At 36.1% G+C, this 25404-nt stretch overlaps 1 protein-coding gene across 3 annotated transcripts in view; it reads right to left on the bottom strand.

Moving 5' to 3' along the window:
- Nucleotides 1-3065: 3065 nt before the first annotated feature.
- Nucleotides 3066-25404, bottom strand: part of uvrag (UV radiation resistance associated gene) — a 155711-nt gene continuing 133372 nt past the window's right edge. For 2 of the 3 annotated variants that reach the window (XM_051120918.1, XM_051120919.1), the window contains exons 14-15: nucleotides 18398-18489; nucleotides 3066-5867 (exon numbers count right to left, since the gene is read on the bottom strand). In XM_051120918.1, coding sequence (XP_050976875.1) covers nucleotides 5150-5867; nucleotides 18398-18489 — 810 coding nt within the window. In that variant the 3' untranslated portion in view covers nucleotides 3066-5149. Of the gene's footprint in view, nucleotides 5868-14693; nucleotides 16287-18397; nucleotides 18490-25404 lie in introns of those variants that run through there. The other variant, XM_051120920.1, reaches the window with a different exon arrangement.

Below are 25404 nucleotides of genomic sequence, written 5' to 3'. Positions count from 1 at the left end.
CTGCTTGTCTGCTGTGTCTAAGATGGGGTGACGTGATTTTCCAACTAAGCCAACTGCTGCATCTGCCTTCAGTCCCAGAATTCCTCACACCTGCAGTGGATTAGCTTTCCAGAAAGACAGTGACGGCTCTCAGGGGCTGAAAGAGTCTTCACTTCACAGCTCCTCTGTCTTGGGAGACAGAACGCTGTTTATCTGTGGTTGTGAGGCGTCTCCAGCAAAGCGATTTGTTTAAGTGGCAGGACTCTGTGAGAACAACAGTACCAAACAATTATATCCGTCTCAGAATTACACATAATGTATCTTTTATAGAGCAAAGGCAGACGGAAGTAGAATGGAAAAAAAAAACTGTATTTAAAAGTGTTGAATCAACTGACAGCCCTATACAGTCTACAGTAATTTATATTTAATAAAATGCAATGAATTATTTAGAATTCATAGGGCTCTCAGCTCATATATACAACGAAGATCAAAATTAGAGAACCATCTATAATTTTTCTAAATTTCAAGGTCACTGCTTAGTCCTGTTTGAAGTTATCCTAACATGAGTAGAAGGGCAGTTTTCTAAGAATATTTCATAAATTAACTGTATTCTGAAGCACAGTATAAAAAACTTAAATATTTGAAAAAGAACTCTGATCAAAATTAGAGAACACTTACAGATACCTCAATGTTATTGGTGTTAATCTGGCACCTGTTGCTAATTTCCTGAAAGGAGAACTCCAGGACACTACGTACTATTGAATCACATCGAAAGGTCACGTTGAAAGGTCACGCAGAACCACAGACCCAGTGTTTACAAAGTGAACGTGCATAGACTAAGCAAGTGCAAGGAAGTCAAACTCTGTTTACAAACAAAAAGGTACAAGGATGTCAGACGATTCTGAAGTTGTAGGAGATAATGAGATTGAGTTTTTCGCCATACTCTACCTTTTTGAGCCTGAGTACACAGACGATGAACTTAGACGTGATTCGTAGTGTCGTGGACGCGCATCCCAGAGCCTGTGCTACATGAGCTTTTGTGCTTAAAAAGTATACCAATTTTTATTTTTAGAAAAAAATGACTGTTTCGCTAGATAAGACCCTTCTTCCTCGGCTGGGATCATTTAGAGCCCTTTGAAGCTGTATTTAAACTACATTTTGGAAGTTCAAAATCGGGGCACCAATGAAGTCCATTATATGGGGAAAAAATCCTGAAATGCTTTCCTCAAAAACCATAATTTCTTTACGACTGAAGACAGAAACACATGAACATCTTGGATGACAAGGGAGTGAGTAAATTATTTGTAAATTGTTGTTCTGGAAGTGGACTTCTCCTTTAATATTTCCAAATATATGACAAACCCTATTTAACTGGCAGCATTCCTTCAACTGAGATTGCAAGATGCCGGGCCGCTCTAAGGTGACTGAAACCCTGCAACAGGAGGTTGTCTAGATGAAGGTGAAAACGATGACCCTTTCAGCCATTCAAAGAAAAGTTGGTCATTCCAAATCTGTGATTTCTCATATATAGCAGGTTTATAATGACACTAATTCATACAAGTCCTGCACAAATGCACAAAAAGACAGGATAATGCAGACACTCTCAGTGGTGAATCGGTTCAGCACTGCAGCTGGAATTGCTTGCCAGTTCAGTGCTAAACAGGGTAAGGATCTGTGTCAGCATATTTAAGAGAAGTTGGACTGAATTAATTATTAAAACACAAAACAAGATTAAGAGACAAAAGGCTTGAATTGCTCATTTATATAATTAAACTGGTCTTTAATAATAAAACACCCTTCATACAAAAGTATATGTACAGTGTCACAGCAATTTATGGAAACGCGTTTCTTTGTATTTGTCTTAAATACAACATTTATCAACAGTCATTCAAGGAAAATTTACAATAGACAGGAAACCAAACAAGGGATTCAAGCCAGGATAAAACGATGTAGTCAACCGTTACTAGTCTTTTCTGACAACAACATGGTCCTTTCTTAAAACTGATTAATACATTCATGATGTGATTCTTACAGAAAAGGATCTGACTCTTGTAAATACCTGAAAGGAATAAAGGACAACAAAATATGTGCTGAATACTGCTTGGGGAAAAAAAAAGCACATACAAATGACTCTTGAAAATGTTTTTGTAGAGGTCGTGTCATTGAAGAGCAGTCCAAAATGCAAAATGAGGATTAATGTCATAATGAAGAAGAAGAAGAAGAAGAAGAAGGAGAAGAAGAAGAAGAAAAAAAACTGCAGTGAAAGCAGAGGAACGGCCATCCTGCTCCTCTTCAACAGTATGCATCAGTTGCGTTTTGGTTTTTCCGATATCTGAATAACTGTACACAGTGGGAAAGTTCATTAGCATTAAAGGACCTTAAAGAAAAAGTTCATTTTGGAATAAAGACCCAGCAACCCTGAAGGTTTTGCTTAAACTTTCTCAAGCTTTTTGTTTATGCCAATGCTATTTTACATCTTTTAACACCATGTCAACACTGGAAGTGACTGATATTGCACGTTTCATTTCATCAAGATTCTGGTGTAGTGGTCAGAATTATTTTTAAATGCAAATGTAGATAAATTCATTGCAGTCAAATGATGATGATTTGAATAAAAAGTTATTTTAGACAGATGGGAAAATAAAGAAACGGCCAAAAACCCTATAACAAAGTTATATATAGAGAAAAAACCTTGAGAACTGGGTGCAAAAATAGAATCGGGCCGTCAACAATATGAAGTAATGAACCCTTCAAGCGTAGACAGATTTGATGCATATAATAGGAGCTATTGAATTGTGTTATGTGGTGATGTGCCGCGCACATCCAGTGTTGACACAGCATCAAACTGTGAAGCACAGCTGTCAGGATTTTATAATTCAGGGTGAATAAATCAGAGAGAATACAAAGTCTGGTAAAGAAGGGGTTTGCGCAATGTGTGCGCGCATGTTTTCCATCTTCTGGAAGCAGAACTCGAGTGTGCCGCATGAGAAAGGGTGTCATTGGTACACGGATATTCCTCGCCCTTTCCGCCCACCCCGACAGCCAACAGCCATTGTTTCTGGCACAGGGCCTGGTATATATCGGGCTTTGCTCTCAGGTTGGTCCTGGCACACAAGAATTCCCGCTGTAATACTGAGTGGCATTTAAAGGAATAGTTGACCCAAAAATGAAAACTGTAATTTCTCATTGTCGTTCCAAACCTGTGTGACTTTTTTTGTCCTAAAGTGGCTTTTAATTTCTATATTTTAAAATTAAATATAAGCTTTAATGTGGATTTGAGCTGATTTTAGCACTAGTATATTGAAAAAAATTCAACCTAGTTTATACACAAGTTCCATACATAAGTGACTCACGTTTTTGACTCAGGTTTTTGTAACTTGTGTGTTTTTAACATTAACTTGTGTGTAATTGAGAGTTTAAGCGCAATAAGATATGAAAGAGAACTAGTCACATGCGTGCTTCGGATGTGTACGCTCAGAAAACTGTATATCAGAAGTTTAAACTAATATGGTTTAAAACGCATGATTTCAGCGCAATAGTGATACGAGCTGTAAAGGCACAGCCCTGTTTCGGAAAAGTGGGTGGGGGGCAGCAGCTCATTTGCATTTAAACAAACATGCACAAAAACAGCATTTTTCTGCTTCCAGTCAAGACAGGCATTTTCAAAATTACATAATAAATGATCTGTGAGGTATTTTGAGTTAAAACTTCACAGGCACCTTCTGAGGACACCTGAGATTTATATTACATCTTGAATGAAGGGGCATAATAGGTTACATTTAAACAAACTAATAAAGAAAACTAATTTACTACAATAATAATACTACACTATACTACAGTTGAGGTCAAACGTTTACATCCCCCTTTTAGAATCATTAAAAATGTTAATTATTTTACCAAAATAAGAGGGATCATACAAAATGCAAGTTATTGTTTATTTAGTACTGACCTGAATAAGATATTTCAGATAAAAGATGTTTACATATAGTCAACAAGAGAAAATAATAGCTGAGTTTATAAAAATTACCCCATTCAAAAGTTTACATGCGCTTGATTCTTAATACTGTTACCTGTGTTGTTACCTGAATGATCCACAGCTGTGTTTTTTTGTTTAGTGATAGTTGTTCATGAGTCCTTTGTTTGTCCTAAACAGTTAATCCCTGCTGTTCGTCAGAAAAATCGTTCAGGTCCCACAAATTCTTTGGTTTTCAGCATTTTTGTGTATTTGAACCCTTTCCAACAATGACTGTATGATTCTGAGATCCATCTTTTCACACTGAGGACAACTGAGGGACTATTACAGAATGCAACTATTACAGAAGGTTCAAATGTTCACTGATGCTCCAGAAGGAAAAACCATGCATTAAGAGCCGGGGGGATATTTTGAATATAATGGAAATGTGTACATTTACATGTGTACATTTATAATGGAAATGTGTACATTTTTCTTATTTTGCCTAAATAGCATATTTTTTTCATTTAGTACTGCTCTTCAGAGGTTACAGAAGATACTTACATGTTTCCCAGAAGACAAAATAAGCTGAATTTACCCTTATCTTTTAAATCCAAAAGTTTTCACCCCCAGGCTCTTAATGCATTGCGTTTCCTTCCCGCCTCCCAATCCTAATCCTGTTAAATAAAAAAGTAATTTATTTCACAGAACAAATAAAATTTAAAAACTAACATTTATGGTTGTCACACAAATGCTGAAAGGTGACAAGATTGCATCCTTAAAACACCACTGTTCTTCGGACCAAACCAGTTCTTCTAAATAACTTGAAGAATGAGAGTCATACAGGTTTGGAACGACATGACGGACAGTAAATATTGACAGAATTTTCATTTTTGGGGTAGAATATGCCATTAAAACTATGCATCCATATACCCAGAAAGACATCCAGCAAGCATTTCAACCAAACATTCTCTTTATTTCACTTTAAAGGATTATAGAAATGCTTCGAGAAGTGCAAATTGGTCAATATTCCAGATTTTTCCTAATAATATTAATAATTATTATAACAATATTAATTATAATATATTTCTTTATGTAATGTCTATACTTGTTGCAGTCAGGGTGAAATATTACACAGGCTCAGCCTCATGTCACCCACCTACTTGGATACCAGTCATCCTCCGACCCGTTTCTCCAGGCCCACGCCTAACATCCCAGTCATTTTTCCGAGTTCTTCCGAGGCCGTCGGAAGCTAGACATGTTTTCTAGTGCATAGATGCGCCGCGAGACCTCCTCGATCCCAGCGGCGTCGAACTCTCCCAAAACCTGTTCGTCGCACTCGACTGCGACCGCGTGCTCCACGGGGATACACGGGTAATCGTCCAGTCTGGCGCCGCCTCCCAATCTCAATCCTAATCCTAGTCCCAATCCCAGCCCTGTAGCTTCAGTGCCCATAATTTCCTCAGCCTGCTCCACGGAGCAGCACAGTTCGGCTGCGCCCGCAACACCCAAACCTATACCCTCGCTGGGCACGGCTGAGCCGTTCATGGCTCCCGGGTGCTGAGGGACGGAGTCAGACGGTAGTGTACTAGCTATGTCCGTAGGGATTTCCAGAGGCTTCTCCGTATGTGCCTCGGACACAGTCTCTCCATCCCCATGTGTATCCACAGTCTTACCTACTTCAACGCTCACAATCTCTGTGGACAGCACTGATGGGACTTCTGGAGTCGTCATGGGGTCAGGTTGGGTCATGGCTGTGTTGTAACTAGGTGGAGGGGTTTGGTTTTTCTGTTTATCCGCATCTGAGCCAGCCCGCTTCCGGACGTCCCGTTCAGGGGAGCTGGACAGGGTCGGAAAGCCGACTTCGGATGCGCCGGAAACACTGAGATGAGACTTCAGAGGGACAGGAATGGACATGGAGACATGGTGCCTGTCACTGAGAGGAAAAAAAAAAAAAAAAAAAACAGAAAGAGAGGCACATGGTTATGATTTTCAGATTCGGGAGAATTGGGAGAGCAAGTCAAGAGATGGGAAAGAAACTGGAGAGTGTGAAGATGGAACTCTTTGTTGCTGATGGATCATCTCATAATTCTTTTACACAGAACGGAGAGCCTGGGAGAGCTCAGTCAGGGTCTCTGATCCTCAACCTCACACACGCACTCAAACAAATACACTCGCACCCCCCTAAAACACACACAGCTGTTGGACTACATACATCATCTGAAATATGACGTCTAGAAAGTAAAACAATTGTATAAGATTCGTCATCCTTCACAAGAAACTTTCACGGAGAGCTGAAACAAGCCGCAAAGTTGTAAAAGTAGCACTATGTACATGCAAAAACAGTCAGGTTATCTTACATTGAGAAAAAAATACAGGAGGTCATAATTAATGTAAAACATTTCTTAGATGCACTCAATAGTTTAACATTTTAAGAAGAATTATCCATTTTATCTAGCTAGGATGCAATAAATACTTATAAATACTTAATAAATGCTGTTTTTTTAACTTTAATAAAAAAGTATCACATTTTCCACTGATGAGAAAAGTTTCCTGGGCAAATCAGAACATTTTAATGATTTCTAAAGGATCATGTGACACTGAAGACTGGGGTAATAATGCTAAAAATTCATCTTTTTATCACAGGAATAAATTACATTTTAAAATATATTAACATAGAAAGCAGATATTTTACATTTTAATAATATTTCACAAATATTTTTACTAAAATTATGGACAAATAAATGAAAACATCTAAACACAAATTACAGACCCCAAACTTTCAATGTCAATGTAACTTAAGAAAACAGTCATTTTAAAGATTCACTAAGGTTTTTTGTCTATGTAGGGTCAGAAAGCTCTCAGATTTCATCAAAAATATTCAGCTTTTATCACAGGAATAAATTACATTTTAAAATACATTAAAATAGAAAGCAGATATTTTACATTTTAATAATATTTCACAAATATTTGTACTAAAATTATGGACAAATAAATGAAAACATCTAAACACAAATTACAGACCCCAAACTTTCAATGTCAATGTAACTTAAGAAAACAGTCATTTTAAAGATTCACTAAGGTTTTTTGTCTATGTAGGGTCAGAAAGCTCTCAGATTTCATCAAAAATATTCAGCTTTTATCACAGGAATAAATTACATTTTAAAATACATTAAAATAGAAAGCAGATATTTTACATTTTAATAATATTTCACAAATATTTGTACTAAAATTATGGACAAATAAATGAAAACATCTAAACACAAATTACAGACCCCAAACTTTCAATGTCAATGTAACTTAAGAAAACAGTCATTTTAAAGATTCACTAAGGTTTTTTGTCTATATAGGGTCAGAAGCTCTCGGATTTCATCAAAAATATTCAGCTTTTCATCACAGGAATAAATTACATTTTAAAATATATTAAAATAGAAAGCAGATATTTTAAACTGTAATAACATTTCCAATTTTTTTTACTGAAATTATGGACAAATAAATGAAAACATCTAAACAGAAAATTACAAACCCCAAACTTTCAATGTCAATGTAACTTAGAAAAAAAAATTACATTTTAAAGATTTTTTTCTCTTTGCAGGGTCCGAAAGCTCTTGGATTTCATCAAAAAATATTCAGCTTTTCATCACAGGAATAAATTATTTTTACTGAAATTATGGACAAATAAATGCAGGTAAGCATAGGTTCCTTTTAAAAACTAAAAAAAAAAATTACTGGCCCCACAATTTCAATGTCAATGTAACTTAAGAAAACAAATTGTAATTTTAAAGATTCACTAAGGTTTTTTTTTTTTTTTCTATGCAGGGTCAGAAAGCTCTCAGATTTTATCAAAAATATCTTAATCTGTGGTTTGAAGATGAACGAAGGTCTTACGGGTTTGGAACCACATGAGGGTGAGTAATCAATGACATGAATTTTCAATTTTGGGTGAACTATCCCTTTATTTCCTACATAAACTTCCATTTCCAATTGAGAAATAAACAGGAACTATGTATAAAATAAACTAAATACAAACCACAATCTTAACCATCTGTTTTTACTCATTATTTGACTGGACAGAAAAAAGTCATGATATTTTTCTGTAAAATTGGATTTAAAAGGTTCAGAAACAACTTTATTTCTGAGATGATAACTGGATGCCATTCGGTGAAACAATATTGTGTCAACAAAACTGCATACTACAGTCTCAGATGTTTATGGTTTACATAGATTTTTTTTTTTCAAATAGTAAATGGTATACAGAGTTTACGATGTAAGCTATGGTTTTTGCGTCTTTGACACAACAATTTGAATATTAGTTCAAAGGCATACAGTACGTGTGGTAGAGAGATATGCGGTTTAATTCCTGTGTCTGGCCAGGCTGCGTTGCTACATAGCAGCTTTAATGCTCTCCGACCGCAAAGATGAATTTCATTACCAAGAATAAGCAAAGAAACATGCTCCCAAATTCCTCATCAGTTCACTAAAAACAAACATCTAATGGCTGGCCATAGCATGGCGTGTACTGTATATTCGATTTCCCAAATGATTCTTCTTGCGCTCTGACCGTTCGGGATGTAATTAGATCCAGTTTTCAGATGTGAAATTGAGAGAGACGTTCCAAATGAAATGTTTCTGCGAGCAAAACCATAGCATTTCAAAACAGCAGTCAGATGTATCTGCAAAGCATTAGGGTGGCGTTCAAAATCGTGTCGTCTACGCTTGACTAATGACGACCTCTGATTGAAGAAATGAGTCCTTGTACTCCCATCTTTCATTTGTTGCACTGTATGATTATGGATTATAAAAAACGGTTATTTTAAAATGCATTATAAGCCCTAAAATAGTCCAACACCACATACAGCAACTTATGCATGTGTTATGTAGATATGTATAAAACATATGGGCTCCATCTAGCCAAGTGTTTAGACGTCATACCCCTAGCAGGGAAAAATAAAGCATTTTTTGTTTGGAACAGGAGGCTATTTGTTACACTGTGCTTCCCCTTATAAATGAGTTCCTCTAAACATGTGTCAAACCGCAACCCTTAATCAAGACCAAGGGGCCGGTGTGCGCTGGTCTACGGCGTGGGGCTCGAGCGCGCCTGTGCGACGGAGTCGGGAGAGAAGAAGAGGGAGATATTTGCGCTCAAGCATGCCAGACTGATCTCCCAGAACCGTCATAATATTTTTCATGCAGCACATTTTCTCTGTTGGACTTAAACTTGGCTCTTAATATGGGCCAATTAGGCAGTCCCCACCCCTCCCTCCAAGAGCAGAGCCTTGGCAGGGAGAGGGAGCTCATCTCGGGGCTTCCTGTGTGGGGATGGGCGGTGGTGGTCCGGGAGCGAACCAGAGGGGCTGCGGAAGAATAACGGCGGCAGAGGTGTGTATTCTTGTGAGACGGACTCTGGAACAAGAAACAGACTCAAACTACCCAGGAGGAATTCGGGAAACCACAAATTCTCCACGGTTCAGCGAAAAGCAAAAATAAATGCAGGATGACGGTAAAGATAGTTTGAATAATGTTTGCTTAAGACCTTACACCTCTCCTACGGACGTGGATGTACTTAAATATATTAACAACCCTGAAAATATATTTGCATACTACCATACTAACAAATACATGCAGACATATATATTTATAATCATTACATATGAATATATTAATAAAAATAAAACAATTCATTTAATAAAAATGATATATTATATGTGACTCTGCACCACAAAACCAGTCATACGTAGCATGTGTATATTTGTAGCAAAAGCCAAAAATACATTGTATGGGTCAAATTTATAGATTTTTCTTTTATGCCAAAAATCATTAGGATATTAAGGAAATATCATGTTCCATGAAGAAATTTTGTAAATTTCCTACCGTAAATACATATAAGCCTAATTTTTTGATGAGTAATATGCATTGCTAAGAACTTCATCTGAACAATTTTTAAGGTGATTTTCTCAGTATTTAGATTTTTTGTTTTTGCACCCTTAGATTCCAGATTTTCAAATAGTTGTGTCTCGGCCAAATATTGTCCTATCCTAACAAACCACACATCAATGTAAAGCGTTTTCTTTCAGATGATGTATAAATCTAAATAAAAAAAAAATGTACCCTTATGCTTGGTTTTGTGGTTTAGGGTCACATATAACTGTCAGTTATTATACTGGTCAATTATGTAATTGTAATAATATTATTTAGAATTACTATAAATGACAATTAAAGGAATAGTTTACCCAGAAACGAAAATTCTGATATTGATTACTCACCCTCATGTTGTTCCAAACCCACTAGACCTTTGTTCATCTTTGGAACACAAACGAATGTATTTTTGATGAAATCTGACCCTGCATACACTGCCAGTCAAAAGTTTTTGAACAGTAAGATTTTTAAATGTTTTTTAAAAACGTCTCTTCTGCTCACCAAGCCTGCATTTATTTGATCTAAAATACAGCAATAGTAGTACTATTGTGAAATATTTTTACTATTTAAAATAACTGTTTTTTGTTTTAATATATTTTAAAATGTAATTTATTCCTGTGATCAAAGCTAAATTTTCAGCATCATTACTCCAGTGTCACATGATCCTTCAGAAATCATTCTAATAAGCTGATTTACTGTTCAAGAAACATTTGTATTATTATTATCAATATTTAAAACAGTTGAGTACATTTTGTTCAGGATTTTTTGATGAATAGAAAGATCCAAAGATCAGCATTCTTGTGGAATAGAAAGCTTTTGTAACATTATACACTATATTATCAAAAGCTTGGAGACACTATAAATTTATTTTTTTTTAACTTATTTTAAAACTAAATTATGGAAATTAATACTTTTATTTAGCAAGGGTGCTTTATATTGATCAAAAGTGATGCTATAGACATTTATAATGTTATGAAGATTTCTATTTCAGATAAATGCTGTTCTTCTGAACTTTCTATTTATCAAAGAAACATAAAAAACAATTCTACTCAGTTGTTTTCAACATAATAATAATAATAATAATAATAAATGTTTTCGAGCAACAAATCAGAATGTTAGAATGATTTCTCAAGGATCACATGACTGAAGTAATAATGCTAAAAATTCAGCTTTGAAATCACAGGAATAAATTACATTTTAATATATATTCATATTAAAAGCAGGTTTTTTTAAATAGTAAAACTTTGGATCAAATAAATGCAGGCTTGGTGAGCAGAAGAGACTTCTTTAAAAAACACTAAAAATCTTTTGACTGGTAGTGTAGACATCAACGCAACCGACACGTTCAAGGCCCAGAAAGGTAGTAAGGACATAGTTAAAATAGTCCATGTGACTTCATTGTTTAAACTGTATTTTTATGAAGCTACAATAATACCTTTTGGCTGCAAAGAAAACAAAAATAACGACTTCTTTCAACAATTTTTTGGTTGTGTTATTCTCGTGCAACGTAGACTAACACAGAAGAGGAAAAATTGTTAAATAAAGTTTTTTTTCTTTTTGTTGATGTCCTTACTACCTTTCTGTGCCTTGAACTGGTCAGTTGCATTGCTGTCTATGTAGGGTCATAAAGTTCTCGATTTCATCAAAAATATCTTTGTGTTCTGAAGTCTGAAGGGTGAGTAATTAATGACAGAATTTTCATTTTTGGGTGAACTATCCCTTTAAGTACAATAACTGGAAATATAACTCAATTTTAATGAATTGAATTTACATTAAAACATTTGGTAGTTACACCATTTATGCTGCAAGTGAGCTGAGCATGCGTTCCTTATAGTTCGTTTGAGGATATGTCTAGGAAAATGAAATATGTCATTTTCCGTTGTTGTTTTTGGATCCAAGAAACTGAGAGAAGCATCTTTTTTAGATTACAGAAGGGCTGGCCTGCATTTGGAAAAATGCCTGTGTGCTAATTTACCTATTGACATAAAAATGCATTGTTTATGGGGGTGACAAATTGTTTCCTGTATTCCCGTATTGGATATGCACCAGTAATAATGCTTCAAAGCCTCACACTGTTTACATCCCACTGACAACCTCCATAAAAATGTACAATGACAGGAACGATCTCACATGTGGGATTGTGTCCAGCACTTAAAGGTGAGGCATCATGGCTACCAGGGTCCGATTTGGGTTCTGTAATCGGAATGTTTTTTTGGCAGGACGCCTGCGTGATTGTAAAGAATAAAGGAACATTGGAGGAACGCTGGTGGAATTTTGGAGGAATATTCCACCAGATGTGAGTACAAACACCTATCAGTATGTTATCCAAAGAGACAGCTTCATCCCGCTGTGCAAATCTATCCGGACGGTTCCAAGAGTCACTCGCTCTGATGTAAAAATGATATGTGTGTGTATATTGCATATCATTTATGCAGCATTTGAGACACCTGTGCTGCTCTGTGTTCACAGTTAGTCAAGAAAACAACCTACTTATAGTTGTCTTTGCTCATTAAACTAGCATAAAAGAAGGTACTTTAACATCGAAAGGATCTTTATTTCTAAGTGTACGTAGGATTAAGGGATTACTATATAGGTGGACATCCAAAAACATTGTTTGTTATGAATCAGGGCTTCCTTCAAGCTATTTGACAGCTATTTATATACTGGATTAGCTAAGGCTTGTCATGAAGATGTAGCTGCCTGATGAATCATGTTTCCAAAGAGATGAAAAAGAAGTCACCTGAATCTTTCCAAATATGGTGGCAAGTAACAGAACTTCTTGTAGATGGGTGGAGCTTGGAAATTTGAATCAGCGCTATAGGCTAAATCAGGCGGGCGGGTTTAAATGTAACAACAAGGCAATGAAAAAACAAGAAATGTTGAAATAAAAGATAAAAAGATGAAGATTTATGGTTTGTTAGCGTTGCACTTTCACCAGGGTTCCGAAGGAATCTTCAGAACTTCCAACCCCACTCTAGAGTTTCCATCCTGGGGTGTTGAGACTCATCAGTCCCTTCACTTCCACGTCTGTACCCGCTTCACAGTGGGGCTGAAGGACTTCTAAAACGCTGCCAGAGTCCTCTGCCATAAATAAGAGAATGTTTCGCATATTCGGTTTGAACTCTGCAGGACACGTCATTAACGCAGCGGCACCATGTCTTGCACCCCCTGTCTGCCTTTCACCATCTTCACTCTCTGTTTCTTCTTAGACTCCATTCGCGGCTCTAAACTGTGACTTTTTCTCTCATCATTTCACTCTTCTTCCACATTTGGCGTCTCAGACTGTTCCCGCTCCAACTGGACTGACGCGCAAAGGAAACCGCCAGAATGCATGAGAGTGATTATGGCTCCAGATGAAGGCAGCAAAGACTGAATCTAACTGCCAATCAATGTTTGAATGGGGAAAAACCAACAGGATGGTGAAAGGCTCAGCGATGTGAGATAAGCAGAGTGAGTTTGTTCGACAGGACTCTGCCATGTTAACATTTTAATCACAACACCCACTGAAAGCTTAACAGATTTGAAACATCTATCATTTTTTAAAAGTTCTACTTTTTTCCCCTCAAAGGGCCAGCTGGCTTTTTAACAAACAAAAACGAGACTTTGATGGACAGAAGTACTTATGCTGTTTTCCATTATAGGTATGTTTGGGATATTTCTGCTTTGCTTTTCAGATTTCTAACTACTGTGGCTTGGAAGATGGTGTGAAAGGAAGCAAATCAGCACTGTTAAAGGGATAGTTCACCCAAAAATGAAAATTACCCCATGATTTACTCATCCTAAAGCCATCCAAGGTGTATATGACTTTCCGTTTCCAGACGAATACAATCAGAGTTATATTAAAAATATCCTGTCTCTTCCAAGCTTTATAATCGCAGTGAATGGCGGTTGAGATTTTGAAGTCCAATAAAGTGCATCCATCCATCATAAAAAGTGCTCCACACAGCTCCAGGGGGTTAATAAAAGCCTTTTGTAGTGAATCAGATGACGTTGGCATAGCGTAAACTCCAATGACAATATGTTAGTCTCGCGAGAGCCAAGTTTTGCTTACAGTTTACAGCTCTTGGCTTATATCGAAAACCTCTGACATTTTTCTTTACAAATCCTCGTTTTGCACATCTAATTCTTGACTGGTGTCTTGTTTTGCTCTATCCTCTGCACTTCCATGTTCGTCACTTTACCTACATCATCTTCTGAAATACCACTCTTGTGAAATTAATGTATGACAGTTAGCGGAAGCTAGAGATTAAGGTTTATAAAGTTTTAAATATGGATATTATTAAACACATCAATTCACTTCAGAGGGCCTTTATTAACCCCCCAGAGGCATGTGGAGTACTTTCATGATGGATGGATGCACTTTATTGGACTTCAAAATCTCAACAGCCATTCACTGCCATTATAAAGAGAGCCAAGTTTTCCTAACAGTTTACAGCTCTTGGCTTATATCGAAAACCTCTGACATTTTTCTTTACAAATCCTCGTTTTGCACATCTAATTCATGACTGGTGTTTTGTTTTGCTCTATACTCTGCACTTCCATGTTCGTCACTTCACCTACGTCATCTTCTGAAACCCCACTCTCGTGAACTTATGTACGACAGTTAGCGGAAGCTAGAGATTACGGTTTATAAAGTTTTAAATATGGATATTCTTAAACGCATCAATTCACTTCAGAAGGCCTTTATTAACCCCCGAGAGGCATGTGGAGTACTTTCATGATGGATGGATGCACTTTATTGGACTTCAAAATCTCAACAGCCATTCACTGCCATTATAAAGCTTGGAAGAGCCAAGACATTTTTTAATATAACTTTGATTGTTTTCGTCTGAAAAGTAAAGTCATATACACCTAGAATAGCTTGTGGGCGAGTAAATCATGGGGTAATTTAATTCACTTTAACATTAGACATTTCCCAGTAACCAAACTGTATGTCTATCAAAATTGCATAATTTACTGTATTTTAAATTCTCTCTACAAAATTTTGTTCTGGAATTGTAGGAATTTTGAGAAATGCATTTTATTTCATTTTTATCATTAACTTATAATGTGTTTCCTAGAGTTTACTAGTTAAGAAAAAGTAAGTCCAACTTAAAGCGTATTTTAACTGCCTTTTTCCAAAAACAAAGTTGGAAAGCTGGAATGCAGCATTAAGGTCCTAGATATCATCTTATATGGCCAATAGGCTAAACGACAACCCAATTCACTTCCAAACAAAATAAATATGCTAAAAAAGGTTGGTAGTCTCTGTGATAATCAATAATGTAATGGAAATGATGACATAGTGACTCAAATTGTGTATTCTTGAAACAATTCTGAAAAACTTGGAACCAGGTAGTTTTCCCAAGAAAAAAGATCTTTACTTTATCATCCAGTCTGTAAATCGAGCTGAAATGCATGCTGAGTCCAGCGATCTGAGCCAACAGTTCTGCTAAACGATCAAATATTAATAACCCCTGTTCAAAAATTTGGTTGTAAGACGTGCAAAGCTCTTGAAAACGCAAACGCAGATGGCGAAACTGTGTGTGTTCAGACCTTGTCAACTTTTATAGAAAATTTGAACAGATCAAACTATTTTATTAAGCCATTCTCGAAAACCCCGCCATCTCCCCTATTTCCCATATAAACGTCCTTAGGGTTTAAAGAAGAAAGGCAAAATAAATCTCCATATTCTCCCAACATGTGCTCCTTTGAATCTGCACAATGACAGCACAAGTTCCCATGGTACACCTGTGCAATGTTACCACTTCTTCATGTGCTTTTTCTGCTATTCCCGTCCCCTTCTATTTTCCCTCTAAGGAACTCCTGCAGCTGCCCTGATGCAGATTTTTATGCACCGATAATTCACATCTCTGGCCCCTGCCCTGGAAACATTATCTAAACTGAGAAGGGAGGGAGTGTAGGAGAGGAAGTGAATGCAAGAGTAATAAAAGCAGTCTCAACAAACGGAAAATAAAAGAATCCATTTACTCTATATTTCACATTGCAGCTCTGAATCCAGAACGAGTCTAGACCTCCTATTTGAGTCAAACGCTTGCAGACGCCCACTCTGTATACCGTAACTCGACTCTTGGAGGGTCTCAGTGTGCTGTAAGTTATCGTTTACGGCTGTGGGGTTTATGAGGAAGATGTCGAAAGGAATGTTCTGCAGTTTTGTGTTTGTGTATACGGTCTTTTGCTCCCCGGGGGAGGCGGAAACTGCTCTTTCACGGTTCTAAGTGTACCGTCGAGTCAACACGACCGCCCTCCGGGTCCGTTTAGCCATGCGGCGCAACCGGCGGTTCGCCGGACTTCCACTTCCTCCTTTACTTCCTGCCACTCTGTATGGTTCAAGAGGTCAGAAGGTCACGCTTTCATCTGTTCCATCTTAAGCATTTCCACAATCCATTAAACATTACTGGGGGGACGCTGAAGAGTTTTACTTACCCTGGCCTCCTTCCTTTCAAAACACAGATTATTAAATTAACATTTAGATAGATGGTTTGGCTATCGCTGAACCAAGAAAGAGCTAGAGAGATCAAAAGCAGGCTTTCTTTAACAGTATGTTTTTGACTGCCATGAGATACCATCACTGATGTGAAAATGCTAATTTTGTTGCTTTCAAAAGTTGGCTGGGTGTACTACAGTGGTTTATCATAGTGCATATCAACAGAATCTAGATTAGAAAATGACTGAAAGCCTCTAACTTAATGCTAAAATGTGAGAATTTAAAGGCATAGTTAATCCAAAAATTTAAATTCTGTCATTAATTACTCAAGATCGTTGTTCATCTTCTGAACACAAATTAAGATATTTTTGATGAAAATATTGTCATACAAACTCACAATTGCAAGTTATTAAGTCAGAATTGAGAGAAATAAACTCACAATTCTGACTTTTTTTGTCAGAATTGAGTGCTATAAATTCAATTGCGAGAAATAGTCAAAATTCTGACTTTTTTTCACTCACAATTCTGAGTTTGTATGTCGCAATTCAGACTTCTTTCTCGCTAATGCAAGTTTGTGTCTTACAATTCTGGCTTTTTTCTTGCAAATTGAGTTAGTCACACAATTTTTTCCTTGCAAATGCTAGTTTGTATCTCGTAATTCTGACTTTTTTCCTTGCACGTGAGTTTGTGTCTCAAAATTCTGACTTTTTCCTTGCAAATACAAGTTTGTCTCGCAATTCTTACTTTTTTCCCCTTGCAAATTTAAGTTTGTCTCACAATTCTGCATTTGTTTTATTCTAAATTTTTTCCTCACAAATGTGAGTTTGTCTCACAATTCAGACTTTTTTCCCCGCAAACACGAGTTATCCTACAATTCTAACGTTTTTCTCGCAAATGCAAGTTTGTATCTCACAATTCTGACTTTTTTCTTGCAAATAAGAGTTTGTATCTCGCAATTCTGACTTTTTTCTCACACATGAGTTTGTCTCGCAATTCAGACTTTTTCCTCGCAAAAACGAGTTTGTATCTTACAATTCTAATGTTTTTCTCGCAAATGCGAGTTTGTATCTTGCAATTCTGACTTTTTTCTTGCACATGTGAGTTCGTGTCTCGCAATTCTGACTTTTTCCTTGCAAATACGAGTTTGTCTCGCAATTCTTACTTTTTTCTCGCAAATACGAGTTTGTATCTCACAATTTAGACATTTTTCTCACAAACACGAGTTTGTGTCTCACAGTTCTAATGCTTTCTCGCAAACGTGAGTTTGTATCTTGCATTCAGATTTTTTTTCTCACAAACACGAGTTTGTCTCACACTTCTAATCTTTTTCTCACAAACCTGAGTTTGTATCTCGCAATTTAGACTTTTTTCGCGCAAATACGAGTTTGTGTCTCATAATTCTAATCTTTTTCTCACAAACCTGAGTTTGTATCTCGCAATTCAGATTTTTTTTCTCACAAACATGAGTTTGTATCTCACAATTCTAATCTTTTTCTCACAAACCTGAGTTTGTATCTCGCAATTTAGACACTTTTCTCGCAAATACGAGTTTGGGTCTCACAATTCAAACGCGAGTTTGTATCTCGCAATTCAGACTTTTTTCTCGCAAATATGAGTATTTTTGATGAAATCCGTTTTCTGGCCCTGCATAGACAGTAATGCCACTGACACATTCAAAGCCTAGAAAGGACAAAGTTAAAATAGTCAAAATGTGACATCAGTGGTTCAACCTGAATTTTATGAAGCTACGAGACTTTTTGTGCACAAAGAAAACAAAAATATTGATTTTATTCAACAATTTATTCTCTACTGTGTCAGCTTTTGACGCACATTCACTAGAGTACCATGACGCATGATTTAGCCAAGTTGCTGTCTATGAAAGCTCTCAGATTTCATCAAAAATATCTTAATTTGTGTTTTGAAGATGAATCTTACAGGTTTGGAACAACATAAAAGTGAGTATTTAATGACAGAAATTTCATTTTGGATGAACTATCCGTTTAAGTCTATTGGATTCTGCCCATTTTATTACCCACCACAAAAAAATAATCAGTCCGATCACAAATTGACGTAATATTCATGTCCATACATTAACAAACACTGAAAACAATGTTAAAACTCACCATCGTACAAGTAATCCATGCTCTAGAAAGTTCTTCAGGTTGGGTAAAGTCTGACGCAGATCTGGGGTGGACAGCCCATGCTGGTATCTCAACTGCGGAGCAAAAAACAGAGAGGAAATGTGTATGTTACAACCATCATCACCTTTCTGAACGATGAGTATACGTCACTATATGGCATCACCTGGGCACTGTGCCATCAACTAGTGCAGAAGGTTAATTCATTACCCCACAGGTGCACACACACACACACAAAAGGTTTTCCATCTGCAGACGTTTAAGTTATTTAGTCTGCTTGCTGCAGAACCACTGACAGGAGACATTAACCAGCTCCTGGTTCCCGTAAGTTTCAAATTAATATTTAATAAAGATGGGAACATAAAAAAAAGAGGATTTTTAAAAGAGTGAAAGCAGTCCTAAAGGTGTTTTGGGACGTTCACAGACTGCGCAGAACCAATCGAGACTGTCACGACATTACGACTGACAAGAAAAGTGATCAAATTAAATAATTTTAGATTATTATTAATTTAAAAATTAAGTAAGTACTTTAAATAATCATCAAGATAAATATAATATAATATAATGATTCCAGTCTAAATGGCAGTTGTTTAACGGTCTGGTTACATGATACTAAAGCAGACCAGATAGATAGACATAAAATGTAAAGCTATCCTCACATGACAATCTCAAACATTTATAGCCTTGTAAACCACTGGCCTTGGTAAAACAAAAAAACCCCTCTGTTCCATACCACAATACCTATTTCTACTGCTTTAGGCTATTTTATAGGAGAAAACAAGGGGGAGAGAGATTTAGATACATTGACAGAAGAGGAAAAAGAGTAAGACAAGGGGCGGTTGTGTCAAAGAAAATGTGAGACTGATCTACGTGATCGAAGACTCGAAACAAGCTCGAGCATTTTATTTCCCCCTCTTGTACAATCGCTCAGTCTAATACATTGGCCATCAGTGCTCTCTGACATGTTAACACCAACACACACCTACAATAATACAGCATGTGTGTATGTACAGATGGAGATGGGATGTGGGAAGGGGAAAAGACAAAGATAAGAAAAAGGAAGTGTGAGAGAAATGACACACATCTGGAATGAATGAAAAACGGGAGGAAAAAAAACACACACACACACACACACACACATAATTTCCCAAAAAGCAAGTTTTTCTCTTGCTCTCCTTAAGAAACGTAATTTCTTTCGGGAACTATGTCAATGACAAAACTACAGTCAGAATGAGAATCATACCAAGTAACTATTTTCTCAGAAAACCACAGTGCCCCCTTTAGGCTTGGAGGTGAAATGTAACAATAACACTGCATTTATTTTCAAAGAAAGCAAGTGCATGAGGTCTCAAGGGGAACTAATGTATCAAGGACACTCCCTGACAAACATCTGGTTTATCTGGCTGCATGGCAGCACCCTCCGCATGTCTTCATAAAACCTGATCAATCATAATAGCACCAGAGTGACAGATGATCCGCATCTGATTTCAATTACAACTGATACTGCTGCCACGATGACATTCCTACAGGCCAAGAATTCAAAAGGGATAAGAGGGGAAAAAGAAAATGACAGACGGAAATACTGTGGAAAATAAAGTAAGTGATATCTAATGACAAAATGGAGCAAAGGCCGTTTCCTTTAGGTGATTGTTTATTTTGTAAAACTGTGCACACAGATTGTTCTATGGAAGCCCGTTTCTGCCACTGAATAAAAAATAAAAAAGGACATTGCAAATGTTTATGTCACAATTCTGACTTTTTTTCTCAGAATTGTGACAAACTCGCAATTGCAAGTTATAAAATCAGAATTGCGAGATATGAACTCACAATTCAGAATTTTTTCTCAGAACTGTGTGACAAACTCGCAATTTCAAGTTACAAAGTCAGAACTGTAAGATATAAACTCACAATTCTGATTTTTTTTCATAGAATTGCGGACTATAAACTTAATTTGCAAGAAATAATGTCAGAATTACAAGTTATAAACTCACAATTCTGACTTTTGTCTCAGAATTGCATGCTATAAACTTAATTTGCAAGAAATAATGTCAGAACATTTGTCAGAGCAAATGAGAATCATGAGGTCAAAGGAACTGCCTGAAGAGCTCAGAGACAGAATTGTGGCAAGGCACAGATCTGGCCAAGGTTACAAAAAAATTTCTGCTGCACTTCAGGTTCCTAAGAGCACAGTGGCCTCCATAATCCTTAAATGGAAGACTTTTGGGACGACCAGAACCCTTCCTAGAGCTGGCCATCCGACCAAACTGAGCTATCAGGGGAGAAGAGCCTTGCTGAGAGAGGTAAAGAAGAACCCAAAGATCAATGTGGCTGAGCTCCAGAGATGCAGTCGGGAGATGGGAGAAAGTTGTAGAAAGTCAACCATCACTGCAGCCCTCCACCAGTCGGGGCTTTATGGCAGAGTGGCCCGACGGATCCTCTCCTCAGTGCAAGACACATGAAAGCCCGCATGGAGTTTGCTAAAAAAACACCTGAAGGACTCCAAGATGGTGAGAAATAAGATTCTCTGGTCTGATGAGACCAAGATAGAACTTTTGGCCTTAATTCTAAGCGGTATGTGTGGAGAAAACCAGGCACTGCTCATCACCTGTCCAGTACAGTCCCAACAGTGAAGCATGGTGGTGGCAGCATCATGCAGTGGGGGTGTTTTTCAGCTGCAGGGACAGGACGACTGGTTGCAATCGAAAGATGGAAAGATGAAAGCGGCCAAGTACAGGGATATCCTGGATGAAAACCTTCTCCAGAGTGCTCAGGACCTCAGACTGGGCTGAAGGTTTACCTTCCAACAATGACCCTAAGCACACAGCTAAAATAACAAAGGAGTGGCTTCACAACAACTCCGTGACTGTTCTTGAATGGCCCAGCCAGAGCCCTGACTTAAACTCAATTGAGCATCTCTGGAGAGACCTAAAAATGGCTGTCCACCAATGTTTACCATCCAACCTGACAGAACTGGAGAGGATCTGCAAGGAGGAATGGCAGAGGATCCCCAAATCCAGGTGTAAAAAAGGTGTGTTGCATCTTTCCCAAAAAGACTCATGGCTATATTAGATGAAAAGGGTGCTTCTACTAATAACTGAGCAAAGGGTCTGAATACTTAGGACCATGTGATATTTCAGTTTTTTACTTTTTTAATAAATCTGCAAAAATGTCAACAATTCTGTGTTTTTCTGTCAATATGGGGTGCTGTGTGTACATTAATGAGGAAAAAAAAAAATGAACTTAAATGATTTTAGCAAAAGGCTGCAATATAACAAAGAGTGAAAAATTTAAGTGGGTCTGAATACTTTCCGTACCCACTGTATACTCACAATTCTCACTTTTGTATCTCAGAATTGCATGCTATAAACTTTATTTGCAAGAATAAGTCAGAATTGCGAGATATGAACATAATTCTAATTTTTTTCTCATAATTGCGTGCTATAACCTTAATTTGCGAGAAATAAATTTAGAATTGCAAAATAAAACCTCACAATTCTGACTTTTTTTCTCAGAATTGCATGCTATAAACTTAATTTGGAAGAAAAAAGTCAGAATTGCGAGATATAAACATAATTCTCAATTTGTTCTCGGAATTGTGTGCTATAAACTTAATTTGCAAGAAGTAATGTCAGAATTACAAGATATAAACTCACAATTCTGACTTTTGTCTTAGAATTATGTGCTATAAACTTAATTTGCAAGAAATAAAGTCAGAATTGTGAGATATAAACAATTCTAAATTATTTCTCGGAATTGCATGCTATAAACTTAACTTGCGAGAAATAAATTCATATAATAAATTTTCTCCAAAATGTGTTTGCATCTCACAATTCTTTTTTTTCCACAATTGCAAGTTTATATCTCAAAATTCTGACTTAACTTGCCATTGCATGTTATAAAGTCAGAATTGCAAGATATAAACTCGCAATTGTGATGCTATTTTTCAGAATTGTGAGTTTGTCTCACAGTTGTGAGAAAAAAAATCATGCTACTGAGAAAAAAATTGTCTCACGATTCTGACTTTATAATTCACAATTGTGAGGAAAAAAAAAAAAATCACGCAATTCTGAGAAAAAAAAAGTCTCACGATTCTGACTTCATAATTCACAATTGTGAGTTTATATCTTACAATTCTAAGAAAAAAGTAAGAATTGTGAGATGTAAATTCACAATCACCTTTTTTATTGTTTATTCAGTGGCAGAAACGGGCTTCCAAATTCTTCAGCTCACCGGTAAAGCTTTAAAAAAAAAATGTGGGTGCTGATAGAGATACCAACAAAAGAAATACAGTGAAATAAACTTTTTAAAAATAGGTGAAATGTACTATTATACATACAATATCAACAGATATATATTCACTATCAATTTATATGATTTAAAAAAAGAAACTAAATTAGCTGATATGGTACCTATACAATATTTACATATTGTAGTGTTAGTTTGCAGTATAACATCATTTCGATACCCACGTCTTTGTATTCTCTGTGCTATTTTTGTTTGCCTCCCTACAGCAGTTTGACATCACTGTGAGTATGTGTAGTTTCTTTTCACTAAAGGACCCCTGGGATCTACCTTTTGTTTCTTTATAGAGGGCACTGCTCCAAATTTCCACTGGTGATGAAATGGTCAATTCCAGACAAAAACTAACAGCCTTATTCATTCATGGATAAAAGTACACCTCTGGCTTTGACCAGATGACCAAGTGCTGGGATCCGCATGCGGACCAAAAGGAAAAAGGACTTTGGAAGTACGTGCCAACAGCAACAGCATTCCGTATTAGAATCAGAACGGGGTGTACCACTTATGCCTGGCCGACTGCCTAAAACCATATTTGTTCAGTGTTTCTCTGACAAAGATACTGATTAGATTAAACCCATAAGTCAGTGAAAGTTTCCAGAAAAGTGAAACTGAAAATGAAGTAGGACGGACACGGTTGAACAGCCAAACACACGATCCAATCCGACCCCCTCGTAAACCGTCGACTCAGCGCGAATGTTTTTACGATCCGTTTCTAATGCTGGGAAACGTGGCTTTCGCTTTTGGTGAAGATGATGATCATTATCAGTTTGATGAGCTTCCCTGATGAAAAGTCTATTGGTTTTGTTCCAAAACCTCAAAAATACTAGCTGTGCAGGCAGAAGATTCTTTGTTTCCGACAAATTTATACAGCATAGCTAGACTTTTCACAATGTGGAAAATTAGGTAAATGAGCAAAAAGAAATGCTGAATGCAAATATATATATTCTAAACTGAAAAGCATCGCTGAAAGTAGTTTTGTTTAATTAAAACATTTATTATTTACCCAATATTACAACATAACCTACCAGTCAAAAGTTTTTGAACAGTAAGATTTTTAATGTTTTTTTTAAAGAAGCCTCTTCTGCTTACCAAGCCTGCATTTATTTGCTCCAAAACACAGCAAAAGCTGTAATATTGGGAAATATTTTTACTATTTAAAATAACTGCTTTCTATTTGAATATATTTTAAAATGTAATTTATTCCTGTGATCAAAGCTACATTTTCAGCATCATTACTCCAGCCTTCAGTGTCACATGAGCCTTCAGAAATCTTTCTAATATGCTGATTTGCTGTTAAAGAGACATTTTTATTATTATTATCAATATTTAAAACAGTTCACTACATTTTCACATCCTTTTCAGGATTATTTGATGTATAGAAAGATTTAAAGATTTAAAGAAAAGCATTTATCTGAAATAAAAAGCTTTTGCAACTTTATACACTATACCATTCAAAAGCTTGGAGTCAGTAATTTTAATTAATTTTTTGGGGTGGAAAGAAATTATAGAAATTAATTTTATTTAGCAAGGATACTATAAAGTGATCAAAAGTGATGATAAAGGCATTTATAATGTTGCAAAAGATTTCTACTTCAGATAAATTGTGTTTATCTGTTTATCTATTCATCAAAGAAACTTAAAAAAAAATTCTACTATTAATAATAATGTTTTTTGAGAAGGAAATCAGAATATGAAAATGTGATTCTGAAGGATCATGTGACTGGAGTAAAGATTATAAAAATTCACCTTTAAAAATCACAGGAATAAATTACATTTTAAAATATATTCAAATCGAAAAGTTATTTTAAATAGTAAAAATATTTCAAAATTGACTGTTTTTGCTGTACTTTGGATCAAATAAATGCAGGCTTGGTGAGTACAAAAAAAAAAAAAACTTTTTTAAAAAACATTAAAAATGTTACTGTTCAAAAACTTCTGATAATATAATATAATACAATATAATATAATATTTAAAGAAAGAAAACCCTAAAAATGTTTGTAACATTTTTAATTTCAACTAGGTATAAAACTGATTGCCAAAATTACAAAAAACATTTATCAGAAACGAACTTACACTTGGAATTTCTATTTGTGTTCCATCACCTGCATTAAAATCAGGACTTTTTCCCCCATTTTGTTCCCTGAAACCCTGTTATTTTTTCCCCACTTCTGACATGGTCAATTTACTTACATACTAAAGACTTAAAGTTTCTTGAGCACCAAATCAGCATATTGGAATGATTTCTAAAGGATCATGTGGCTGTAGTAATGATCCAAAAAATTCAGCTTTGCCATCACAGGAATAAATAACATTTTAAACTATATTTAAACAGTTATTTTAAATTACAATAATATTTCACAATATTACTGTTTATACTTAATTTTTGATCAAAGACATGAGGGCTTGATGAGAATAATCAACTTCTGTCAAAAACAATATTTCATTATCAATATTTTTCTCACTTCATCTGCCATCCTTGATTTATTTTACAGCGCTTGTTGAAATGCAATATATAATTGTGTTGTGCTGCTTTAGTATTTAGCTATAATTATATATCATAATTAACTTGCCTGCACTTTGACTGTATTTGCACTGGATACAGGCCCATGATGCCTTAACATACTGTCTCAGTAGGCACTAGTTTTATAGCAAAGCATTTGTGTGTGTGTATTCATTCAACGCTTGTAATTCT

Source organism: Labeo rohita, chromosome 10 (assembly GCF_022985175.1).
Source record: "Labeo rohita strain BAU-BD-2019 chromosome 10, IGBB_LRoh.1.0, whole genome shotgun sequence".
Lineage (NCBI taxonomy): Eukaryota > Metazoa > Chordata > Actinopteri > Cypriniformes > Cyprinidae > Labeo > Labeo rohita.
Note: the sequence above shows the minus strand (reverse complement) of the source record. Positions and strands in the feature narration are given on the sequence as shown.